Genomic DNA, 12,711 nt, shown 5'->3' with positions numbered 1-12,711 from the left:
TGGAAATATTTTATCAATTTAAAATCAGTTTATTTTATACAAAAATAGAATGAAAAACACTTTCCATTTAGCAGATTTCCCTTAAAGATTAACAGGAACCTCAACATGTGTTCAGTGAAAACATCTTCAATTAAAAGCAGAGAAAAGTCAATCGATGGCATTAATGACTTCGCACTTATTAATCATAAATCAACTTTGAAGAGGGTATAGCTTTATGAAAATTAAAATAATAAGACAAATACTAGCAACTTAGTATTAGAGATAAATTTGGCTAAACATAGTTTCTGCTTGTATTATTTTACAATGTCTAGATAATCATTATAAATTGTGTTTTAAAATGTCCTTTTGATTTGCAAGTTACAAATGTTTTCTTTGGAAAGAATTTTATGTTAAAAAGTAATTTTTGGATAGGTCTACTTCATATGTCTGCTTACTTAATGAAACTAACTTGCTGGTAAATAAATGAATATTTCAAATATTATGTATTTGCAACTGCTTTTAGATTCCTCTTTTGCTCAAAAAATGCCACAGTTTGGTAGATACATTATATGGTCTTCGTATGATAAGCCTATGATAAGCTATTATAAAACATCTTGTGACGCATAACCTATCTCAAGGAGACAGATGACCCGACCGGGAAAAAAAAATAAAAAAGACCTGAAAACCTTTTTTTGAAAACAGTTGTTGGAGTGCTTACTGCCTGTGTTGCTACCAGCTCCTCCCACTGTTGGCAGTGGCTGATACGTCCTACCAACACGTCAAATCTCCCTCCGCTAGGTTAGGTGGAAGGATCTGCAAGGAAACACCATTCTCTGCAGTTCAGGAGTCATGTATCTTTGTTTCACTCCCATAAAATGAATCTTTAGGTGTCTAATTGTGGCTGGTGACACCACTGCCCAAAGACGTTATGGAGCGGGACACACACACTGATGACGAGTTATATTTTCCAGGAAACGGGGAGCTGTAGAAGAGCTCAAAGATGGGATGTGAATGGTTAACACACTTTCATCGTTTAAATATTTAATCTATGAGATACTGTTGGTTTAAACAATGATTTTATTTCACATCTTTAAATTCATTTGAAGAGGAATGAAACATTTTTGCTCTTCAGAAAAGAGGATTTGTCTGTAATGACATGTTACCTAAGGAAATATGTTACATATAATTGAAATATGTTACATATAATGAAATTATGTGCAAAACGTGCACTATTTCTAAACATATTTTAGTACCTAAGAATAAACTCTATTTTATCATGGTGAAAAACTGGTCAACTGGTGTCCAAACTCTTCATATATTATGACATATTTAGCAGAATAAACATTTGTTAAGCAAATTGATTAATTAAACTTACCCCTAAAAACAGTCAAAATATAGAACCATTAAACTTGTATATTTCAAGATAAATAAACTGTCCCAAGTTTAATTTGAAACAAATGACACCATTAAAATCACTTGTGTATGCATGTATATAAATTTATACGTGCATTTTTACCTGAAAAATGATTCCTCACATTCACAAATGAAACTGTCTGCAGTGACAATGCTGCAGTTTCCATGGAAACAGACATGTGGTTGACATTGGGCAATTATTTCTGAGCAATTTATGACTATAAAAATAGAAGAAAATTAATTTTTCAATGAGATTGAAATATATATATATTGTGTCTACATAGTTAGTTATGGTCATCAATTTCCCCCAAATTCTTTAATAACAAATAATACTAAATTTTTGAAAACTGAAATTCTAGTTAAGAAATAGCACTTCATGATGATGTATTTAAATTAAAATGAAAATTAATTCCAGTAAATTTGACATCAGCTTTTCCATCCTCTGTACACATAATATAATAGTCACACATTTTTCTGATTGCTGATGTTTGAGCTTTAGTTAATTTTTATGATAATTTGAATATGTGAATCATGTTTTGAAAGTAGATAATATTAATATATGTAAGTACCAATTCTTCAAAATACACCAGTAGCAGTGAAGTGGTAATTTAAAGTGACATATTCAAATATATATTGTATCTTTGTCCTACCACTGAGCCAAGGTAATGATTCAAGCAAGGAAAATGTGAAAGTATTATACCATCTGACCAGGAACCAGGACATAAAGTTTCAGTCAAGCAAGAAAAATAAGCTCCAGAGATCTGTTGTACAACATTGCACCTATTGTCAAAAATAATATATTTTACACTTAAAATTTTGCTGAAGAGGATGGATCTCATATTAAGTGTTCTTTCCACAGTAAAATCAAGTCAAATCAAATCTAATCAAATCTAATCTATCTAAAATTATTCAGAAAAAAAAATTCCACACTTCCTTTCTGCTTTATCAAGTTTTCCAAATCCCACTTGTACAAGCTTTCATGGTCTTACTTATCAAAGGCCATAACCTTGCACAGCATATTTTCCTATGTAACTAATCATCTTATAATGTCCTATAGAGGGGAATGTGCCTAGAAAATTCCAGGGCAAGACAAGTGGACAAGTATCACTACAAAACAATTGTACAACAGAAACAGACTCACAGACACAGAGAACAAATTTATGGTTACCAGGGGATAAAGCGGATGGGAAGGGATAAATTGGAAGTTCGAAAATTGCACCTCTTGGGAAGTGATGGAAATGTTAGCTGTCTTGATTGTGGTGCTGGTTTCACTGGTATATACATTTATCAAAATTCATCAAAATGTACATCTGAAATATGTGTAGTTTACTGTACAGGAATCATACCACAATAAAGGTGTTAAAAAACAAATCCTCCCCTATAATTGACTCCTGCAGACTATGCACAGAGGCTAAAGTTGGCACTGACTCTTTAAGTAACAACTGAACAGTGTTGGTAATATCTCTTTACTCATTTAGAGCCAAGGAAAACCATTTAGTCACCTTCCTTGTTTTTTTAACTGACTTAACATTGCTCCCAGCATCCTTAATGCTGAGCAACTGTTCTCACTGAAAGACTATTGTCTTAAATAAGTTTATTTTCTCTGGATGTAGTTATTTGGCTGCTGCAATTAAACACAATTTAATTAATTTTTAAAAAACAGTTGCACGAAATTTGGCATTCTAATCAAATTCTTTATTTGATTTGTGAGCAGTTTTTGCCAGTATCTTTGATGCCTTTCAAATTCCTTGTAGACCAACATCCCTGCCTCACTAATGCAGAACTCTTCTTCCTTCATTTACCTCCAAACAGCCTCCAACACAATGAAAATATAAGTAAATATAATTGCATGCCAAGATATTTCCATACACAAAACTAAAGTAACAGTAGGATGTACAACTGGTCGTGTTCAGTTTTAGTCCAAGTGAATGTGAGGGGCTAAATTGTGACAAATTCTTGGGTTGAAATCCTAACCCCAGGACCTCATAGTGTGACTGTACTTGAAGACGGTGTCTTATAATAGAGAAATACTGAAGGTTAAGTAAGGTTAAATGAGGTCACTAGCTTGGGTCTTAATCAAATATGATGATGTCCTTATAAGAGAAGGAGACACAGACATATACAGAGGAAAGGGGTTATAAAGACAAAGGGGGAAGATGGGTGACTATGGACCGAGGAGAAAGGCCTCATAGAAACTAGTCCTCCTGACACCTTGACTGTGACCACTTAGCCTCTGGAGCTTTGAGAAAATAAATTTCTGTTGTTGAAGCCTCTCAAACCGGGGTTCTTTGTTATGGCAACACTAGTATACTAACACGGTGAACCTTCTCAGTTTCTTCGGTAATTCTACACATTTCTGTATCTTCTGAGATTTAAAATTAAAGTCATTCACTGTTTATAACTAAAGTGGCATCATGCTATATGCTCAATGTTTTAAAAATAAATAATATTAGGTACTTTTATGGTGTTTAAAATTTAAGTATTTTGTGCTCTGTCTATTATATGTAAACAAAAAAAAAACACTGGGAAAAAAAAACAAAACATTCTATGCAGTTAACAATAAAGCCACTGAAATAATATTCCATGATATGTGATTATATCTATGCCAGCTAATATAATGGTAGGTGGTAGAAATTTTCTGGACAGATATTCTTTAAAATTCTTTGCAAGGGTTAAAAAAATGTGTGCTTTACAAGTTCTCAATTATAATTACTGTTTCATTCACCCTACAGCATAAATTTGAGTGCTTTAATTTTTCTGAAGACCTGTCTTAATTTTAACTATCTGATATACTGTGTTTCAGGGTCATTTTCATCTTTTATCACCAATGCTGGCAGAGTCCAATGAGAATTCAATCCCGGTTATAAAGACAAGATGTTCAGTGGATATTGCTGGGATTAATGTCTGAAATGGCCTCAGTGCTACCCTCCTAGAGAGTCTAAAATTGTTCTTGAATGATTGGCTGAGGTGAATTTTGCAGCCTACAGTGGGTTATAGATGTCTTCTGTTACATTTTATAACATAGTCTCCTCAACTCTGGCTCCAATGAAGTCTTCCCAGGCACACAAGGAAAACGTTGTTGAAACCCCTAACGTCTGTCCAACAAAATTGGTTATACCCCTAAGCCTCGTCCACTCTAGTCCTATTAGCTGCCCACCCTCCGTCCCCAGTCATGACCAAAATGCACCACTACTTCGCTCTGTGTTTTCTCATCCTGCCGTTGACAACCCTTTGTTTGTTAACACGCCAGGTATTTCCCTTTGTTTATTAATAATCTTTGTCTCGCCTTTGTAAGTTACTTCTGTAAGTTCCCACCCCAGGTCTCTGAAACTGTCATTGAGAGAAACTCTTTCACATGTTTCCAAACGTTAAATGTTCCCTACGTTTCTCAATGCTTCTTTTCACTTTCCTCTAATGACCCAAATTCCCTAGTAAACTTTCAAATAGAAATAATCTATGTCTCTTAAATCCTCACTTCAAACGCAGGCAACAGAGTTCACATTTGAGCTCAGGTTGCCCTTCCTCTGGCTTCAGCCACTCATCAAATATCTTCCTTTCACAACCTTTCCTCAACATTGCTTCTCATTTAGCTTATTATCACCAGTTAATAATTATATCATGCTCTTTCCCTACTTGTTACTCCGATCTGTCATCACTTTAAAGGTGCCATGCCAACACCCACTAACAGGATTTTGGGTTCAGCTACCTCTTCTCTGATTCTCCCAAGTGACTTCGGTGCCCTCCCGCCAATAACATATTACCTTGTCTTCTTCAACTCAGATCCACATTTTATTTCTATTTATCACCCAGAACTGTTTGTTCCAAATACCTTGGGAATTTAACTTAATGAATAAAACATATTATTCTGATAATCTTAATATTTTAAATGAGACATTAAGAGTGAATTTGGGGAAAGATGTGAAAATAGGTTACAACTTAAAATGTTTTTAAGAAAATATCTTTAAATAAGCAAAAATTTTATTTTAGAGAATGCCTGACAGGATTTTTATATGCCTGGAATCCAAATTTAGCCCATTCTAAAATATCTACTCAATTTTTCAAAATGTATCCAGTTTTTTAGTAACAGTTGATGAATTGTCTGTTTTACTATTTTAATAGAATTATGTTATCTGAAAAGATCATCTTACCTGTAAATGGTGGGAGACAGATACATTCATATCCTTGTTTATTCCATTTTTCTTTTTTATTAATGCAAATGCCATTATTTTTGCATGGTTTATAAGAACATGCATCAAGTTCCTGGCAATACTTTCCAGAAAATGGAGGCAGACAATGGCAGCTGTATGTCTTGCTCCAAACTTCAGTAAGACATTTACCACGCCCAGAGCAAAATTCTGAACTCGGATATTCCTGGCAGAACTGCTCTTTTACTGTCACGTTTAGTCGAAGTCCCAGCTGACAAAGGGCTGGACCACTTGCCATTACTGTGATAAAATAGTGTGTCCCAACACTCAGCCACCTAGGATTAACAGTGTGCATTCCATTTAGTTTGCAACCAAAAAGTAACTGATCCTCAGCTGTGGTATTTTGCAGACAGTCAATGAATGACGCTTCAGAAACATTCATCAGATTTATATCTGGATATCGAAGAGATGGTTCAGAAGAAATGACAAGGATGTCTCCTAATTGAATTTGCAAAGGGCAAATCTGGGGAACCACTTGATTGCCTGAAGTATTCATTTTAGTAGTTCCGTCTCCAAACCAGCAATCTCCATAGAAGTCCATGCAGACATTTCCTGTTAGTGTCCAATTCACCACATATGACAAGGGATGTGTATGCCATTCCTCCACTAGGCGCCGTTCACATGTGGTTTTTCCATTTATAAATGTGCTGTGGAGAACCACCATGCTCACGAGCATAATTAATTTGTGAGTCATTTTGGGAAATTGTACTTTGTGGTCTATCATGAAGGTGTCACACAGAATTGCTGCAGAACAGGCTTGCCATATTGCTGGAAATTTCTGAGCAGAAATTTTGTTCAGGGATTCCTGGGACCTGGCATTTTTTCCCCTTATTCCCAAAGTGCAAGTAGATGTGATGACTGGATTTTGACTGGTAGCATTCAAGTTATCCCCTTAAACAGAAAAAAGAAATACATTATTTCTGAAGTTTTTGCTATCTTACTTAACGATGTAGAAAATTCTTACCTGCTTCCTGCAAGGACTGTGTTAGCAGCAGCTAAGCACTTTCTTTGTGAAACAAGACCAGGAAACCTGCGGTCAAGATATGTTGTATCTTGTCCTGTCCTATATAACCACCTGCTTCTGGAAACTTCTGGTATCATTACATAATTAAACCAGCAACTTACTGTGGTCTTTTATACCAAACTCCAATCTAACTGAAATACAGTAGTAATCAAGATCCTTCTTTTATGAATGGTTTTAATATTCCTCAAATACAAGTATCCCTTTTGATTAGTTTTAGAAAATCTTTTAAAAACAAAAACAAAACTAAAAATGTTTCAAATGTAATGTTTATTCACTATTTTCTTACAAACATAAAGCTTAAGTTGCTTTTTAGTGACAAATCATGTTCTTGTAATCCAGGAGGTGGGAGCTCCCACATATGTAAAATATTCATGGAAGATTCTGCTATGCAGACTAAACTGAGCTTGAGTCTTCCCCCCAGTGTCTGTAGAGATGGCATGCGGATTGTAGGCAAAGAGGGAAAAGGAAATATAAAATGGTATAATGAAAGGATGAGACATAGAAGTGGGAGTAACTTTCTCCTTCACAGCTCAACACTGATGGGGAAGGAGGGGTCATGGGTCACTTCTGTTGGAAAGCATCATTACGCTCAGAGGGCCAGAAAACAAATAGGGATTTTGACATTTAATATATTAACTCAGTTTTAAAAAATGGAACACACATGGAGGGTTTTCTCTATAAACCAGTTTACTACTTAAGAAATAAACTGTCATCCTCACAACAAAGCTCAAATTCTGAGAAATAAGTGGGGTAATGTAAAAGCATGACCTCTGGATCTAAGGTATATTATTTGTTTATTCTGTGTTCCTAGACCTCATGAGTTTTCATTTCCTCCACTCTTACATAGATAAGACTGTATTAAAGAGACAAATTTAAATAAATTAAGATAGTAATATTTACTTTATAATGTAGAATTAAAGATTGAATTAGACCATGTAAATATATAAGTATTAGATGTAAATATAGAATATATAAACATATGTCATTCAATAAATGGTATCTTTCATGACTGTCTGATTTCACTCAGTAATTAACATCCCTGTTTGTCAGTTTTCAAAATCCCAGTATTTTCCAGTATAACTTGATAATCAATTAAATATTGCTAAAATAAATAATTTTATGCCATTATGTTATGTTGTTAATTAGTGAGTTCATATCAAATATTTATGGTAAGTCTAATATCTTGATGTCTATTGTAAATCATGTAGAAATTAGAGTTATAAATTACTTCTTTACAGATTCAGTTGTGGATATTATAAATCTATAAAACATATATTCATATAAGTAATATACCCATGTGACTTTAATATACATATGGAAAGTGCTGAAGTATAACTTTCTTAGAACTAAAAGTTATGTGTAATCACATCCATTTAAAGTATGTTAACTATAACTTCTGAATTTAAATTAATAATATTGTTAAAGTTAAAAGAATATACAAATGAACTTATCCCGCTCTGTGCTCAAGGCAATATGCTAAGTACTAGGAATTCATCAATGACCAAGCAAAATTAGATATCAATGTAAAGAACTAAGAACTTAATTAAGGAGACAGATTATTAGGCAAGCGACATCATCAAGCTGCTACCAAAAGAATGGTCTAGAGCACTATGAGAACAAGTGGCAGAGGCATTTAGTAGGAAACAAGGATAAGCTTGGACAATGAAGTGGAAGCATCTAGGAAAACTGCCGAGGGAGGAGAATTCCAGTAGCAAACATCCATCTAAAGATTTGAAATGAGTGTGATACTGGATACCGTCCAAGAAGCTGGAGACGTTGAGCTTCTAAGTGTAGAGGGAAAAGAACTCATAATAAAATATAAGCTCTTGATTTGGACAGAGATTATATTAAGAAGGTGTGGGTGTTGTCAGTAAAGGAGCTCACATTTTATCTGAGGGCAATGGAGAGCCTCTTGAAGATTTTATGTAACTTTTATTTTAATGACATCAGTTTAATAGCAATGTGAGGCATGTACTGGTGGGTACAGCTGTAAATTTGTGAAGAAGGCAGCAGCATTAATCTAGCAAATCAGTAGTGATGGCCTGATTAATACAGTGGCAGTAGAAATGGAACAACACTAGTGGGTCTCTTTACATACTGTAACTGGTAGAATTACAAGGTCTTGGAGACTGTTGACCTGAAGAGAGAGAAGGAAACCTGGGAAGAACAGAGAGACAAGACAGTAAGGGAGAGGGGATGTGGAATCATTTGTGCACGTACTAAATTTTAAGTATGCCTGAGTGACTTTCTTGCAGAAGTGTCCAGATATGGTTATATACAGATACGAGCACAGGAGAGAATCTGGGCTGGGATTCTAAATCTTATATTTATCACATATTTTTCATTTTCTATATGTATGCAAACTTTTGGAAGGTGGTTTTAAGATGGGAAAGACTTGATCTTGTTTAAATCATGAGGATGGGATACCTACAGAGATAATAAAGCCAACAGGAAGAAGGTAAGTGGCAGAGAACACAACGCAAGGGGAAAGAAGAAAGATTGTTGTTGATGATTCAGGTTGTGACTTTGGTCACAACCAAAAACGAAGTTGGGGGATTTATCTTGGGGGATCTTGTATTTTCTCTACGAAAAAAAGAGATGATTGGTGGAGATGGTGATTTTGGAGGAAAGAGGAGAATGAATGAGATTTGGAATAAACAGTGAAGAAAATGTGAGAGAATATTAACTGAGGAAAAATACAGAAGAGTTACTGGGCAATACTGAAATATTTTTGTGGTGTAGATCACAAACTTACAGTAGTATCAACCTGCACAGGTGCATTATTTTCCCAGTAGCCTAGTTGACAAAAATATAATAAAAATTAAGTTGTAAATGGGTTTAAACAAACACAGTCACCAACAAATTACATTTGCATTGAAGCAGAATTAAGTCTGTGTGATATTTTTAGACTGGCTGCAGATGTGAGCTCACATTACTGCGTGGCTAATCTTGTGTTTCTTAGAATTCTCTGCATTCCTAATCATTGTGCATTTATACTTTCTAAGAGAAAGTGACTGGATGCATTGCATTTCCATCTCAAGAAAAATAAATAAAACGACAAGCCAAAGAAAAAAACATAGGAAAATCTCTGTGAGGTCAATTTGCATCTATATATGCTGAACACAAAATGCTTTGGATTTTATTAGGATCATGATTAACATGAACATTACATATGGATGTATTTAAACCAGGAGCTGTGATTTGGACCCAAAGGGTAAGAGTAAGGATGTGTGACTCGGTTTATCATTTATTAAGACACTATTTAAATCCTGTTCAGTGCAGCAATCCAAGCGACATTCTGCTCACTTCTAAACACATACATATGTTCATATTGTGTATAAGAGTTGAATTTGGGAATAATTTTCATTCTTTCTGATTTTGCCATCATAAATTCTTGTGCTGAGGAATCCAGGGACTCTATGCAGCCATTCACAGCCTTGTACATAACAACCACCTTAACATCACTTGGCAACAGGGCTACCAGGATTCTGCTTCGCAGAAAACACTACTGAGTAATGTCAGATGATGTGCGCTATCTCGCTTTCCTTTTTTTTCTTTTTATGGAGTTACTGGGGATTGAACCCAGGACCTCGGTCATTGTAAGCATGTGCATATGCTACTGAGCTGCACTCACCTTTGCCTCCAGCTCCCCTGCTCCCTGCTTTTCTGGTCACTTCGTTATTAAATTACTGTAACAAGTAAAGCCCAGTCTAGATTCAATAGTTATGAAACATTGATAATATTTCTCCCAATTCTAATATACAAATCATCTTAAATAACCTCCTTCTAAAAATAAGGAAGTTAATTCAAACAAATACATTTTATATAAACAAAAATGATTTAAATATAATGTGGTATTATAGTGTTCTGATTATAAGAGGCATTCAGTACAAAATAGCTGAGTGAGAATTAGAAGTAATGTATGTGATTCATTTGCATTGTGCTTAATACATAATGTCTTGAACCACAGAAACTTTTAGTGAGTTTGTAGTTGATTCTATACACCAGTGATCTTTTTTTATTTTTCACCCTGTTAAGACGTATGGCCTCCATGACAAGTAGCTTTTTCTTTTGGTAAATGATATGCTATTCTTGACAAAACATATATGAAAATGAACATCAGAAATGTCGGTGGTAAATGAACAGATATAAACATTCTAATGTTCTGTGCCTCACCTTCGGAGAGTGCACATCTCATCCGGAATACCACAGATTGTATTCAAATTGGTGTGGGGGGGTGTGTTTTGGAAATGGCAATGTAGCTACCAGCAGTATAGAGGATGAAAATCCTAGCGTGGAGTTCAGAAAAGGGCAAAAATGGTAAATTTGAAAATTAAATCTGATAGAGAAGCAGTGGGTAAGAGACAACCAGTATAGGACGAAAATGATTCAAAGCCGAGTTATGGATAGGACATGAGGGTAAGTAAGCAAAGGGGCTTGGGTGAAAGATGACAAAGATAAATCCTGTGGAACAATAACATTCAAGTGTTAGGTGAAAGGGGATATTTCCAAAAGCTGCACTTCTCTAAGGAAAGCATTTCCAATCTTTTACAGAGTTAATACTCATATACATCATGAAGTGAGTTTACTAAATTTGATGATTATGGTGCAGTTTAACTGATGTAACAAGAACTGGGGAAAAATAAAAGACTGAGATGGTGGGTTTATAATAGTTAAGAGAGAAAAATTCTATGTAGAAAACTCTTTGAAAAACAAATTGTCTATGAAAAAGGAAAGTGGATAAAAAAGTCACCAAAGTGGAATTAAAATCTCATTTGAGAAATGAGGCAATTTCAGTGAGGAAAAGCTACATTTAAGGAAATCATGTAAATTATACTTGCCATAATCTAGTTAGTGTGCAGTATCTGGGTCCAAGATGGTAATGGGAATGGAAAGAAAAATCAATCTGTTTTAATTCTAATGAAGAATTCATGGTCCTTAGTAACTAACTGAATATAGAGCATAAAGGGGTCACCATTCTAAGGACTGTCATTTTATATGCTATTATGGATTTTATATGAACTTTTCTGTGTCTTGTGGTTGGTTAAAGTATATCAAATGATTTCATTTCATACATGAATTTGTGAAAAAGTATAGATTATTGTTGACACATTAGAATACATCCTAAAGAGTTACAAATTATTTCATAATGCTCTAATCTTCATTTTAAAATATTACCTCAGAAAGAGTGCCACTTTCTGAAGGTTGAAATATTAATGTTAAACAGAAAATGATAATAACACCATGCCTTTAACCAATGTGATTATTTTCTTGTAGGAAACAGAAAATACTTAGTAAAATTAAAAATTGGATAAATTGTGCCATATTTTAGACTTCTCCCCATATTTAACTAAAAATATTAGCTAATTTTTCAATCTCTATTTTTAATTAAGTGAAACTTCCTTTCCATTGTGTATACATTTTAATTTCCATGAAAATTAAAAGTAGTAACATTTTATTGTAATTTGCAGAGCTAAAATATATGATAAACCAGAGGATATATGAAACTTATAGCGAAAAATGTTTCAATTCTTGCTTTGAAAAATCTCTTCCTTGACAATGGTAAATGCCATAGAAGTCTAAGACTTTTGTATACCTTTTACTCTCTGCTAGAGATATAATTATCCCTTACTGAAGTCATAAATAAATGCTTTCTAAGTCCAGTGAAATCTGCTGGGAGCCCACATTCTTTGAAGATCTGAATATCTAGACAAGTAAGGAAATAGGGACCATAGTGAACGAAGTCACCGGCCTGGACAGGACCAAAGGTGGCCCTTCCATGAGTCATTTTCAAGTAGAAAATGTAAAATCAAGGAGATCCTGTTTGTAAAAGGCTTAACTTGCATATTAAAATAAAACTTATAAATTACAGTTTGAAAGCCAAAACTACAGAATTTGGGATGCTCATTCAAACTGAAAAAGTGGTTCTATTTGCAATGTAATTTATATTAAAAAGAAAACAAAAATTCTGTCATAGAGACAAACTCAAGATGACTCCTACTTCTTAAAGGTTTTAAGGAAATTAAAGAGAGGGTAAACTCTAGTCAAGAAAGAGGAAAAGTAGAAGCCACAGCAAAGCTGCTGGAAAAA

At 34.3% G+C, this 12,711-nt stretch overlaps 1 protein-coding gene across 1 annotated transcript in view; it reads right to left on the bottom strand.

Moving 5' to 3' along the window:
- The window catches only part of EYS (eyes shut homolog), a 1,174,088-nt gene extending 1,167,797 nt beyond the window's left edge, over window positions 1-6,291 (bottom strand). The window contains 2 exon segments of the mRNA XM_006211933.3: window positions 1,499-1,610; window positions 5,541-6,291. Coding sequence (XP_006211995.2) covers window positions 1,499-1,610; window positions 5,541-6,291 — 863 coding nt within the window.
- Window positions 6,292-12,711: the final 6,420 nt, after the last annotated feature.

This window comes from Vicugna pacos, chromosome 8, assembly GCF_048564905.1.
Source record: "Vicugna pacos chromosome 8, VicPac4, whole genome shotgun sequence".
Classification (NCBI taxonomy): Eukaryota; Metazoa; Chordata; class Mammalia; order Artiodactyla; family Camelidae; genus Vicugna; species Vicugna pacos.
This window is presented reverse-complemented; position numbering and strand designations above follow the sequence as displayed.